The sequence below is a fragment of the Salvelinus namaycush genome, chromosome 16 (assembly GCF_016432855.1).
Source record: "Salvelinus namaycush isolate Seneca chromosome 16, SaNama_1.0, whole genome shotgun sequence".
NCBI classification, from domain to species: domain Eukaryota; kingdom Metazoa; phylum Chordata; class Actinopteri; order Salmoniformes; family Salmonidae; genus Salvelinus; species Salvelinus namaycush.
In genome coordinates, this window is record NC_052322.1 from 21092828 (window position 1) to 21107506 (window position 14679).

A 14679-nucleotide genomic window follows, 5' to 3' on the forward strand; every position below is an offset into this window, starting at 1 on the left:
TTTACATCTCATTGATCTTAGAGATCGTATTTCCAAACAGTTCTGACAGGCCTAGCATACAATACATCTTATTTTAAAAACCTAACAAAAAATAAATTGTTGCATATTGGTTTATACATATGTAGAATAACTCAGAGTTCTAAATTAGCTTTTAAAAAACAAAACATGCGTATCAGACAATCTGACAGATCCAGCCTGATTGATTTGTTCCATAGCATAGTGCCAGACATTTTGCTTGCTCGTTGGTATAGTCCTACATGATTGCTTATCTATTCTATTTATAATTTATTCTATGCTGCTGAATAATGCATCTCTTGGTTTAAACAAACAGTTCTATTTTTTTTCCCTATTCTGGGAATGGTCCCTAATGACGAGTGAAGGGCCTAGCAATCAGGCTCATTGTAGGCCTGGCTGGGTTTGATTCAGGTCAATATTGGTCCACATCACATCAGTAGTAAGCTGGATGAATCAATGTGATCAATCAGAGAGGGCCTTGGCGGCATAGAGACAGACTGGTCTAAGGTATGACACCACCTGTCATCGGCAGCCAGAGTCAGCCAGAGCCTGGAGACGGACAGAGCAAACTTCCATCCATCCACACCTCACTAATTCAATTAAGGGAAAGGAAAAATTTCCAGCCTGATTGCTGGTTGATTCCACACAGAACTATACAAAGGAATGGCTGAGGAAGAAACGGTCTTTCTGAGATCAGGGGGAGAAGGTCACTTGTTTGATGATGTAACACTAGGCTACATACAGCCTGACTGAAGTTAATGACTGTGTGATTTCCAGAGGACTTATTCTATTTTTGCACCCTGTGAACTTTCCAAACCCAGACAGACATCAACTATAAATAGGCCCCTACCATATTTGTTTGCAAAAGCATTGATACTTTTAAAGTGTATTATAGCCTCTCTTACTCACAGGTCTACAGTACAGTATGACCATATATCACATTCAAGTTGACATACAAGGTTATGTTTTCTCTGTTGAGGAAGATACCCTTCAGTGAGAACATGTTATAACCAGGTTAAGTGTACTGACCCAGAGATAGGCTAGGCTACAGAGGAGAGAAATGGCATTCTGTCTACAGACCAAGGAGACTAAGTTAGTGGAGTGTATATAAGAAACATATCTGGCATTGCCTCTGTCCACTTCACACCCTTTACAAATACATGATCACCACTCTGAAGTCCTGAAGGATTCAAAGGTGTCGGGGGTTTACTTTAAAGTCTAAATTGAGAAGGAAAGATGTGTCACTTTATTGGAATGATCTTCATTCAACACCTGCTATTTCCGTTCCCTCCGTGACTAGTAGTATTCTTAGACTCACTGTTCTTTAGGAAGTGTTGGGGAAAGCCCTATCCCCCAGGGTCTAGCAATCAGTTAGATGGGTCAGAAGTAACTCATGGTGTTACTCTGTACAAAGAAGACCACTGAGAGAGACTGGCTCATATCCCCCTGGGAGTCGCACAGGATGTGACCTCCTCCAGTGCCATCAGGAGACCTGCCAAACAAGCAAACTATACCTATAGCCCCCACCCCACCACAGTCCAGGTGCTTCAAGGACAAAAGGATAAAATAGATGGTGTTAATACCTATGGGAGGATTACTGGATCTACAAGAAAACGGTAGTGCATTAGTAGTAGTGCTGAAATAATATAAATATTATTTATTTTTTATTTATTTTTTATCTCTAGGTCTAGACTATTTCATATTCTTCATATTCTCCTTTACTGAGACACATCATTGGATAACTGATTTTGAATGAATATTGGATGGAAAAATAAAGACTGGATGACTATTCTATGTAAAAGCTACCCGGTTCCAGATTGCCTGAGAGGACATTGTGTTTATGTGGAGGCATGAAGCACTCTCTCTCCTCCTTCATCCTCCCCCTCCCCCTCCTTCACTGACCAACCTCACAGGAACACCAAAAATAACTCAACCTGCTCAGCAATGGGAGTTTCAAGTCAGGGTTTCAGTAAAAGCTCCTGGTGATGGAGAGGCAAAGAAATTAACAAAGGTAGTGACTATAGTTACATTCATCTTGTGTGTATGGATGTAATGCATTAGGTCTAAACGCCACTGTGAAGTAGTACGTCATTCCTATTACAGAGATAGGTATCCTCCCTTTTTAATTTTGTCATATACATTAGGCCTACTACTACACTTTAAATGTAAAGTGTGTCCCAGTATAGTCATTCCTTTTTCAGCTCAATACCACCCCCCTGTGGAGTTTTGTTTAGGAGTTGGCACAACCAGCTCACAGGCTCAGCTCTCTCATCTTTGTTATTGTGGTCTTACACAACAGTATACAAACACATTGACCAACAGTGTTATCTTTATCGTATAAACCTAGATCATAAGTATGTATAGTATTTTTATTCTACATTGGAGGTGGCTCAAGCTGTGATAAGGCATACACAAATAGAAAGTACAGGATGGCAACAATTTTTCCCTATTGAGGCTACTAAGCTCACCCTAAATGAACACTCCCCTAATTATTTTGACATCAATAGTTCTCTCTACATTAGTGCGTCAATATGGAACATTTCAGTGTATCTAATTATTTGATGTCTGTTTTAGGCCACTCTATGCATTCCAGTTTTTGCCAGCCATTTGAAAATATGAGCTCGCTCTTTGTCACCACCCCCTGGTTACAGATGAACAATACAACTTAATGTATTTGAAAACAATATGAAGAGCATCATAGACTAAATGCAAGAAAGCTCGACTGCAGTTTAAAAAACGACGCAGAACAACTCTAATGTTTATGAAAACCGTGCACATTTTTAAGTTTAAAATGCATATACTAAACCTATATACACTATAGGACTGAATAGGCTGTCCACTAGATTGTATTATCACATACTATCAATAATTATGATGCAGTATACATATACTTCTACTGCAATTAGGATACTAATTATAACATTGATTTTCTTCTAAACAAATCTACTTTGCAGGTTAATATGGTTTAGTCATAATCAAGCTTCTTAATAGCCTTAATTAAACAATGTTCATTGTAAACATGTTACGCTTCTAAATGCATGCATTCCTCCTGTCTTATTCTAACATTTTGATTATTTTGACAATGCATTTTACCTGTCCTCTATAATTTTGACTGTTAACTAATACTCAAGTGTTATACTCTCCAAATTAAATGACATTTTCAAGTCAATATGGATCCAGACCAGATGCACATTTCAACCCAAATTAGCTTCAAATATTCAATAGTTAGTGAAATAGGCTAGAATATCAAAACTTCCTTTTCAGATTGTCCCTTTGACAGAAAGATAACACCCTTTTTGGCTAAATTAAAAACGCTCTTTAGAATCTTACTATCCATCACATCTGAGACACATCTGGTGGCATTCAATTCCAAAGTTGTGTATGGTACAACATTCTAGCTTTAAAAAAAAGATATATATATATATATATATATTATAGCAAACATCGACATTATTATAAAATAACACTTTTAACTAAGCAATAATATAATGTTGTCTGTAAGACAACCAGCTAAAATCTCACTCGATAGGGTAGTTCCCTTTCCCTTTCAGGAACCTCAACCAACGGGTGATCTCGTCGAGTAAATAAAAAGATTGTCCAGGACTTGCAAGCAAGCATTTTTGTTACCAGACATGGTCACTGGATGGCTAAAATGCATTCTAAGCAAACTAAACTACAATCTAACGTTTGATACGTAGGATGTTATAGATGTTCCATGTCAAATAGCCTATGTAATAGCTTGCTTGCGTTTATGTAATAAAAACAAGCTTATTTTCAAAGCTGGATAAATAGAACAGAAGTTGGCAATGACATGTTGTTGTCATTAACTTGGCTTGTTGTATAGCTATTTAGCTTGCTGCTTCACTGAACTGAATCTAGAATAAAATAGGATTATACAATTCGGCTCTTAGATCATGCTGGCTATTTTGTCTTCTTGTTTTTATAATGTGTAGGCTATGATGGGCATAGCTGGCTAGAAAGCTAGCTAATATTAGCTGGCTAGGTAATGTTGTCTCCACGTTAAGCTGCCTGGTATTTCGGAGGAAATACAAGAGTGCTATTCTTGTAAAAACTCCACGTCTCTCATCACATATTTCAACAAAGTCTGACTTTAAAATATTGTATATCACATAGTTGTCTTACTGGTAAATTAATCCCATTATATCTCTCTTACCTTCCGGCTTGTTTTCGGCAGCCATTTCCCCTTCGCGCGCAACATCCTCCTCCTCCTCACGACCGTGGGTACCACGCGCGTGCACGGCGAGGACAGCACGAGGAGGGACTCGAGGAGAAGCAGCGAGTCCAGCCAATGCAAACTTACCATTGGTTGTGAGGCAATGACTGACAATGTTACTCTGGAATGGCTAGTGACATCAAGAAAAAACACGCATCCAATGCAACTACCAGACCACGTCATTGGCCGAAAGGTATCACCTCAAAAGTAAATGAACCAATCTGCTTTGGAATGGACTAATAATTATGTTATAATGACACCATTTGGAATTGGGCATGAAGTCATAGTCTATGTCAGATTCAAATGTATACTGCTTAGATTAGGCTACATACAATAATTTCATAAAGTCAACCATTTAGCTTATGCAACAGAAAAAAACGTATACATACATGTAAAGTGTTTATATAGGCTAATTGATAGTAGACGTTTCTGCAGCTCTAACCATTTGAATTACAACCCTGTGTTTTCTTTCTGCTTCCATTTTGCATTTATATTGATGTGTGAATTTTCTGTAATTCATGTAATTCAGGGCTCATCTCTAAAGAGACCTTGAGACTCCCTGATAAGATAAAGGTTAAATAAAATACAAATAAATGTGTCTCTGATGGGCCAGACGCATGGGTGCTGAAAAGACAGCTCCATTCATCGAGGAGGCGGGTGATGTCACAGCGCAGCTATCGACGCGCTCGCACAGCAGCATAGCAAACGGAGCAAAAATAACACTGAGCGAAAATCAAAGCCCCGAAGTCCCTATTCTGAAAAACAAGACACTAAAAGCATTAGATATTATTTGAAGAGAGTGAGAATAATCATTATGTGCATAATGCACTGAATATAGTATATATTTTAAAGTTCCGTGTGATAATAAACTTTATCACACGGAATCATGTAATGTGTAATTTAACAACTTTGTAACATTGTAACAAGGGAAGACAGTGTTGAAGTGTGAGTTTTCATGAATCTAACCTGTAAAGGAAGCTGACAGAGTTATCATGCATTGTACATTGTTTACCAAACTATTTAAGCAGTTGCCAATTAGGCTACAGAAATAGCACTAAATGGTTGTTGCTGTTGCAATTTTTAACTGAACATCTTCTTAGGCACTCTTTTGTGCCATAAAAAGAAAAAATAACGTCCATTTGAGATAAATTATTGATCAAATAGATTTATATAGCCTAATTTACGCAAAAATATTTCTGGTGCGCCGTGGGCTGGTTTTTGAGTCTGTCAATATGTTGTTGGTAGGCATGCTTGATAAAGACATCCAGTCCACAAGGTGTCAACAGTGGTGCGGTTTGACAGATACAGACCGGAAGAGGGAATGAAAGGTTGTAAACATGGCGCCGGCCTTGGAAGACGGTGAATTTGACAACGATGATTACTATTCTTTACTTAATGTCAGAAGAGAGGTACGGCATGTTTGGATGCTGTTCAGATGTGTATGTGTGGATAATTTGATAAGTGATTTCATAGTCGGTTTGATGTAAGTTTTCTGGAACAAATAAATGTAGGCGGCGTACCGTTTTGCTAGCTAGCCAGATAGCTAGCTAAGTCAGTTGACCCCCGTTTATGATTGGGCGCGTTCGAGAGGATCACTTTTGTCAAGTTGGTGACCATCGTTGCTCACGCCTTTCAAAGTGTGTTGCATTATGGGGATAACATTGTCTGGTTTTCGTCTACATGTCGGCTGCATGAACTCTACAAAAAACGTGATCAAAGGTCATTTAAGTTTTTATTGCAGTCGACTGAAAGTTTCTGCTTTTGTTCCCCAACTTCATTCTGCAGCCATCTTCTTTGTGGGAGGCCCTATTGTCAATCAGTAACAACGTTGTTGATATTAGAGGCTCTCTCCCACCAATTGATTTTTACAATGTATACACTTATATTTATGTTTGTGTGATATGGGGGATGTTTATTTCAACATTATAAAGAAACTTTTATAAACAATGCCAACACTGCCATGTTGCACTGAGCCTTGCTGTTGGAAAACAACATTAGTGTCCGACTTTCGGCTGTCTACAGTCGGTTGCTTTAGCCTTAACACTCGAACAAGCCCATTGATTTCAGACTTGGATCAAATGTGGCTAACCAAATGTACGTTAGCTGACAATATTTATACAATTGTTTAACACACATCACCCGTATCTAACATTAGCTGATAACCAATAAATGTGTTACTAACGTTGCTAGTCAAAGTAAAGTTAGTTGGCACAAGTTGGGCAGCTAGCCAACCAACATTGAGTGACTGGTGACAAGGACATTATCCCTGACTTTTGTCCATGCCATCGTAGAATAGATGGCGGGTATGGTCTGTTTTTCTCTTATAAATTATTTGAGTCGTCTATGCAGATATTGGCCGTGTTCGAGAGCATCAATTGTAAACCAATGACTGTATATATGAATGGACAATGCCACTGATCACGTGACACCATTCCTATGCAAAGACTCAATAGCGCATTGAGACATAGCATGCGTAGTTAGAGCTACTCCAGGAAGTAACATTGCAGGCTAGCTCGGTGCTGCCCCCTCTCATTGAGCAACTGCAGTTGAAGGCCGACCGGGGTACTGCAGGCTAAACTTGTTTGCGATTTTAAAATGATCGGTTCAAGGATATCTGGTGTATTAGAATCAATTATTAGTACCATGATTGTCTTCGAATGTTTTATTTACGTAAAGATTGACATTTGTTAATTTACTATAATGGGGATCCTGTTTTCTGCAAACAATGCTTGCAGTATCGCGGTCAGCCTTGAATATCCGTGGCTGCAATGAAAGAGGGCAGTTGTTCTCCCCTTTGTAACGGGTGTAAAATGGCTAGCTAGTTAGCAGTGCAAGCGATTAGCGTTTCATTCGGTGATGTCATTCCCTCTGAGACCTTGAAGTAGTTGTCTCCCTTGCTCTGCGAGGGCTGCGGCTTTTATGGAGCGATAGGTAACAATGTTTCCTGGGTGACACGTCGTATTCAGAGGGGTCCCTGGTTCGAGCCCAGGTTAGGGCAAGGAGAGGGACGGAAGCAAGACTGTTACACATGCAAGTGCACTAGCTGTTTGGCTTGATAGTTAGGCCTCAAGTGCAACATGTAATGTTAGGTCGTCACTTAGAAACCCTTTGTTGTAAAGATGTATTTGTCTACTTGGAATCATATTAACTAGCTAGTACTTTCTCACAAGTAAGTTGAAGTTCTCATGTTTTCTTCTGTTCATCTATTAGGCAACACAGGAGGAACTGAAGGTGTCATACAGGCGACTGTGCATGCTCTACCACCCAGACAAGCACAGAGACCCTGAATTGAAAAGGCAGGCGGAACAGCTCTTTAACCTAGTGCATCAAGCTTATGAGGGTAAGAAGAATCCTAGACTGTGGCTTCATGCCATTTTTCGATCATGGCTTTGCGCTGTTTCAGCTGAACATTTAGGTCAACTTGCTCGTTGTTGTCTCTGGATTCTATGTATCTGAACCTTTCATTGGAACTGATAAGTTGCATGTTTCTCCCTGTAGTCCTTAGTGACCCACAGTCACGAGCTATCTATGACATCTATGGCAAGAGAGGACTGGATGTTGAAGGATGGGAGGTAAGTACAGCATTTTCTTTTGGGCTTGCCTTTATAATATACATAGGCTACTGTGGCAGGAAGTACTATATATGTTCATTGTCAAGCTAATGAGTGTCGCTGATCATCAGGCAGAAATGGCTCATGTCTTACTGATTCCAGGTGGTGGAGAGAAAAAGATCACCAGTAGAGATCCGAGAGGAGTTTGAGCGTCTGCAGAGAGAGAGGGAGGAGAGACGGCTACAGCAGAGGACCAATCCCAAGGTCTGTTTATTTGTGTGTGTGCTGTATTAGTGACTATAGGACTGAAACCCTGCTGTTGCATGATCATTTATTGATGTGACTGTCTCATTCAGGGGATGATCAGTGTGGGTGTAGATGCCACAGACCTCTTTGATCACTATGAGGAGGATTACGAGGATGTGCCTGGAGGGGGCTTCCCACATGTTGAGATCAACAAGATGCACATATCACAATCCATAGAGGTAATAGAAAAGCTCGAAATGGGTTTGAAAAGTTCTTAAAATATGGGTAGAAGTTTGGCTAACAGACCACCACATTGGAAAACTAGGTGTAATGTTATTTGTTACCTATTGCAGGCCCCCCTCACCACCTCAGACACAGCTGTTCTCTCTGGCTCCCTCTCAACCCACAATGGAAACGGAGGAGGAAATATTAACGTGGCACTGCGGAGAGTCACCTCTGCTAAGGGCTGGGGGGAGGTCAGGAACCATTCAATCATTTACAGTTTCTACCTACATATACACATGCACATATAGACACTCACACACACTCACACACACTGCATACTAGTGCTTTCAAATGCTCACACACCTACAATACATGCAAACAAACAATTATCACATTTGTGTTCTATTTTACACTGAGTAGCACAATGTGAAAGTTCTATTTTACACTGAGAGGTTATTTGTTTATCCACCAGGTGGAGTTTGGGGCAGGGGACACACACGGGCCCCTCTTAGGTATGAAGATATTCCGTAACCTCACAGCTCGCTGGTAAGTCAAGATTCCAGAACATTAGAAATCTGTAAAGCAGCATCCCATTGTGTTTGGGCTACAGTTGAATCAGAAAAGACGTAGAATGACTTGTTTTTCTCCAGCTTTGTGACTGCTCAGTGTGGACTCCATTTCTCGTCCCGGGGTGTGCGGCCTGGTTGCACCACGATGCTGGCTCGGCACCTGGACAAGAACACCATGGGCTACCTGCAGTGGCGCTGGGGCACCCAGTCCTCCATGAACACCAGCATCGTCAGGGACACGAAGACCAGCCACTTCACCTTGGCCATGCAGGTCAGCACAGCATAATATAATTAAATAGAGCAATTGTAGTATAAGAAGGGACTGCTGTCTGTAACGGATGTATTCTCTATTTCCTGTCCTAACCGTATTTGTTGGCCCTCTGCAGCTTGGGATCCCTCACTCCTTCATGATGATGAGCTACCAGTACAAGTTCCAGGACGATGACCAGACCAAAGTCAAGGGCTCAATCAAGTATGTCCACTTTATAATGAGATTTGAACATTTGGGCCTCCCGAGTGGTGCAGCGGTCTGAGGCGTCCCTACAGACCCGGGTTCAATCCCAGGCTGTGTCACAACCGGCCGGGAGTTCCATAGGGTGGCACACAATTGACCCAGCGTTGTCCGGGTTAGGGGTGGGTTTGGCCGGGGGGGGCTTTACTTATCCCATCCCGCTCTAGCGACTCCTTGTGGCAGGCTGGGTGCCTGCAGGCTGACTTCGTTTGTCAGTTGAACAATGTTTGGTGCAGCTGGCTTCCGGGTTAAGCGGGCGGGTGTTAAGAAGCGCGGTTTGGCGGGTCATGTTTCGGAGGATGCATGACTCGACCTTCGCCTCTCCCGAGCCTGTTGGGGAGTTGCAGCGATGAGGCAAGATCGTAATTGGATATCACGAAATTGGGGAGAAAAAGAGGGTAAAATACCAAAAAAAATCTGATTTGAACATTTGTTTGTTTTGATAAATGGGGGCCATTAAACCTTAGAACTGAAACCTTTATTATAAATCATCTGGTCAGTTCACGGACAATATAGGAAGACTCGCTGACTGTCTGTCATTGTCTTGTAGAGCTGGCTTTTTTGGGACGGTGGTGGAGTATGGTGCAGAGAGAAAGATCAGTCGGCACAGTGTCTTGGGGGCGACTGTCAGTGTAGGAGTGCCTCAGGGCGTCTCCCTCAAAATAAAGTAAGTATGGCTCAGTTCTTCTTAACCAAACAACCTCAGTACAGTAGTTGTTGGCATAAGGCATTTGGGTTATTCTTGAGTAGTGGCATTTTTTTACATGTATTTTGTTCATCTTCTAAATCAACTAATATGGTGACTTAATGACTTACTATATTTTACCATTATCATAACATTGTGCCATCAGTAGGAGTAGTAACACCAATGACACATTTTAGGTCATTTAAGAATTTTCTTTAATGGCGGCCACAGATTCTCAAAACTAAGGTCATTAACACGTTTCAAAAAATGTACTGAAGTGATATGATTTATCATTTTTGCTCACCATTTAATTTCCCTTCATTTACATTGAGTAAAACCAATGACATGATGTATTTACACACCAAATTATCAGTGGAATCCTATATTTTGACATACTAAAAAGGTGTGATTAGCTAATCATTTTCTTTCAACTCTACCCCTCCCCAATTAGTTTACCACTGGAGGGAATGCTCAAGGTCGTTGTATATCTTTGTAATGAGGGAATTTTAAGGCAATAACACAAATGACAAGACTTAGGGACACATATTATACTAAAAAAAACTTTGTTATTTGGCTATACAATATATTAAATATTTTTTACTTTCTAGCATTCAAAATAATAGATATCTTTAAATCCCCAAAACATGTCACTACTTGGCAATTCCACAATAACAGAGTGAGGCACAAACCATCATTCTGTTACCAAACTTTGCATCTGCTCAGTTCTTAAAGTAAATGTTTTTGTAAAATGTTCAGTGGAAATTGTTAAAAGTAGTCCATGGTTTGCTTAACTTTGCAATAGTTGTTTTTTGTTTGACATCCCTTTTAAAGTGAAAAATCTGAGTCTCAGCATCACTAATGGGAAAGATGGGCCAATTAGCTTGCCCTAAGTACTTAAAGGTAGTCAGCGAAATGAGGTCGCACTGCAAATATTGCGATGAGTGAGATACAAGACTTTGTGTTTTTCATGGTTGCAAATGCGAGGGATGCAAATGCTAACGCAATTCAAGAATGACCCATTTGTTCGGAATAAGTGACATGTTTTCTGTTGGAACTGCTAAGCCATTTAGTGAAGTTTTCATCAATTTGTCAAAAGATTTAAGTGAATATTCTAATTTACCTGCAGCTTTGGCCTCTTGGAATAGATTGTTTTATTTAATTGAATGTAACCTTTTATTTAACTAGGCAAGTCAGTTAAGAACAAATTCTTATTTACAATGACGGCCTACACCGGCCAAACCCGGATGACGCTGTACCAATTGTGCGCCGCCCTATGGGACTCCCAATCACGGCCTGTTGTCATACAGCCTGGATTCGAACCAGGGTGTCTGTAGTGATGCCTCTAGCACTGAGATGCAGTGCCTTAGACCACTGCGCCACTCGGGAGCTCTAAATAAATGATGTGCTTAATTAATTAATGTGTATAAAAGCACTTTGTTGTACCAAATTAAAACCAGAAGTGCTACAGTATGTTTCCATCCCATCCAGACTCTGTGATAAACAGAAAGTCTGTGATAAACAGAAAGTCTGTGATAAACAGAAAGTCTGTGATAAACAGAAAGTCTGTGATAAACAGAAAGTCTGTGATAAACAGGAAGTGTGCCTGCTCTGGTCTTGGCACGTGCACTTTAGCAACAGCTCAGATACACTATGATTATGTATCAGAGTGAGATTTTTATTTGTCAATTGGCAGCCAAGCACCGATCATCATGTCACCAGCATACAAAAAAAACTCCATATTTATTGGAAAGGAGCATCAAGCTCATGACTGTTCACCACCCTGTGAAGTTCATCGTAACTTAATTCATCTGCAGCCTAATAAATTGTGTATTGTTTTAAAAGTCATGGGAGGACCACACAATATCATAGCATGACTGCAAGTTTACTGGGACGTGATGGTCATTCTATCAACAAATGTGAAAGAAAACATTTTCACTGCCATTTGTTTCGCATGATTTATTTCACCAACAAAAACGTTATCCACACCTGTCTTTCGTATTTTGTTCTGTCGCCATTTGGACCGTTTACCGGCATCAGGCCTGTCGTGAGTTTATTTTACATTTTTTAATACAACAGGTACTTTACACACATTTAAAAATGGTTAGATGGAAACTTTGTTATTGATGATGCATCTTATTTGTACAGGCTGAACCGAGCCAGCCAGACATATTTCTTCCCCATCCATCTGACTGACCAGCTCCTGCCCAGTGCAGTGTTCTACGCCACAGTTGGACCACTCGTCTTCTACCTCGCTATTCAGAGACTCGTCATCAGGCCCTACGTGCGTGCCCAGAAGGAACAGTAAGACTGCCCACTTATCTACACTCCATGTTAAAGTTTGTGTCAGTATTTCAACTGCTCATTGTGTGATGGCCTTACAGCTTCGTGGCTTGGCTTTACTAATAGAAGAAGTCATAGTAAACAAATTGTGTGTGTGTGCAACGCAATCTTGGGAAGCCCTCCTAATTAGGTTGATAGTTGCCATAGCACCCTGGTAGCAGCCTAGACACAGAGCTCCTGTAAATTTGTACATATTTTAAAGTGCTTTTTTCCCCTCATTGTGGATTTTTGTGGATTTGCTTATATCTGGTGGTTTTGAGACACTGATTTTTGGCTTGGCTAGTTAGCTAGCTGGCTAGTGTTTGTTTAAAAAAAAAAAAAAATGCATTTGGGCTCAGTACCAGCTTTTTTTATTTCACCTGGCTGCCAGTTCCTGATCGTTTGAGAACATCACCTGAGGAGTCGCTTTAAGCGTGATAATAATGAGAGACAGAGGAATCCAGCAGTGCTGAGGCAGAGGGCTCATAGTGCGGACGACTGGATACTATTCTGAACTGTTTTGTGAGCTTTCTAGTGCAAAGTGGGTGCTTCACAGAGCAGAAGAGAAGTCCAGTGCCTATATGACTCAGGCTGGTTTCCAGACTTGCCCTCACCAAGACTCCATTTCTATAATTGACCATCCTCTGACCAGTTCTCTCCTCTCAAACCATGAGCTGACCCTCTCCATCTGCAGAGGATGCAGCATTCATATCGCTTGTTTGTTTCTTACTTATGAAGCGCTTTGAGATTCCTATTATGAAAAACGCTGTAGAAGTTCAATAAATGTATTATTAATACATGTATTATTAATTCATCCATTATGCCTCTCCACTGTCTAGTGACCTGGAGAAGCACCGGGAGAGTTCAGCCTCGGACATTGCTAGGAAGAGGCAAGAGGCAGAGTCTGCTGTGAGTGCACTATGTCTCCTCATAGAAATACATAATGTATATCGGCATCAAGCAAACACACATTCCTTACAATATGATTAGATGCTCTATTGGTCTCTTGTGTGTGAATGTTAGCAGCTTGATCTGACATCTCGATTTCCTTCTGAAGGTTTTGCTAATGCAGGAATCTGTGCGCAGGATCATTGAAACCGAGGAATCTAAAATGGGTAAATGGGCTTCTGTCAGCACCAGAATGATCAGTATAAGAACACATTATAGAAGCTATAAAATGAGTTCAGTGACTCAATATGCTGACAGGATAATGTTTCCTGGATCAGGTCTCATCATCCTCAACGCCTGGTATGGCAAGTTTGTGACGGACAACAGTCAGAAGCATGAGAGGGCAAAGGTCATCGATGTGACTGTTCCGCTGCAGTGCCTGGTGAAGGACTCCAAACTCATCCTCACAGAGGCCACAAAAGTATACAGCCATAGTTACTAGACTAACTCTATCATAACTTAGTTGCCCGGAGTTCCCTTTGGCATTACTGAATGCAAAATATCAGTATTAGAGTAATTTTTGTCCATTCCAATTTTTTCGGAGTATGATATTTGGTACAGTACATGGTACTGATAATGTTAATGCCATTTTTTGGGTTACAGAAACACACCATAAAACTATAAACTGCCTTAGGTGTAATAAGTAGGGTTGACAGGTCTGTGATGATGACTGATGTTGTTATTGTGTTGTCCTCCCAGTCAGGACTACCTGGGTTCTATGACCCCTGTGTGGGGGAGGAGAAGAGTCTGAAGGTACTGTATCAGTTCCAGGGAGTGATGCATCAAGTCCTCTCTCCTGAAGGGGAAGCACTCAGGATACCAAAACAATGTAGGTGGCCTTACCAATGTGTCTGCTCAACTACATGAGTTACATTTCTTAAAACACATACTGTATTTCTGTTCAACAGTATTCAATTGCTGTTTTTTTTTCTCTTTCCCTCATGTAGCTCACAGGATTGATGCCGACACATAGGAACCTCTTTTCTGGACCGAATGGGACATTACACAACGTTAAACTGATAGTTTGGCAATGGATGGACAGACACCGATTTACCCCTTGTCCTAAAAAAAAGTCCTGCATATCCCCTCTTTATGTTGTCCATAAGAGGAGAAATGGCAGAAACTTACTCAACAGGGGGTTGCCCTATTGAATGAAATTCAGTCTAAAGTCACTCAAAATGGGATGGTCGTAATCTCAGTTCTCCCCTTTCAGGTATGGCTCGTAATGGATGACTCAGTACTGTATAGGCACTGCAGTGCCTATGTGACCCTCTTGAATGTATTAATGCACCTCTGTATATTTGCCATATTATTAAAATCTCTTCCAAGCTGCAATAGCCCATTTTGGAAATTGAGCTGGAAAAAATATTTTGTCA

At 40.7% G+C, this 14679-nt stretch overlaps 1 protein-coding gene across 2 annotated transcripts; it reads left to right on the plus strand.

Moving 5' to 3' along the window:
• Positions 1-5568: 5568 nt before the first annotated feature.
• On the plus strand, positions 5569-14671 carry LOC120061165 (dnaJ homolog subfamily C member 11-like). 2 transcript variants are annotated; one of them, XM_039010750.1, is made up of 16 exons: positions 5569-5658; positions 7460-7589; positions 7748-7821; positions 7963-8064; positions 8157-8285; positions 8400-8522; positions 8744-8817; positions 8922-9111; positions 9227-9312; positions 9902-10018; positions 12182-12337; positions 13195-13264; positions 13413-13470; positions 13582-13724; positions 14003-14132; positions 14251-14671. In XM_039010750.1, the coding sequence occupies exons 1-16, from the start codon at positions 5587-5589 to the stop codon at positions 14274-14276; spliced, it is 1680 nt and encodes a 559-aa protein (XP_038866678.1). In that variant the 5' UTR covers positions 5569-5586; the 3' UTR covers positions 14277-14671. The 2 variants fall into 2 exon arrangements, with proteins under 2 accessions (XP_038866678.1, XP_038866679.1); XM_039010751.1 differs by lacking the exon at positions 9902-10018.
• The last annotated feature ends 8 nt before the right edge of the window (positions 14672-14679 follow it).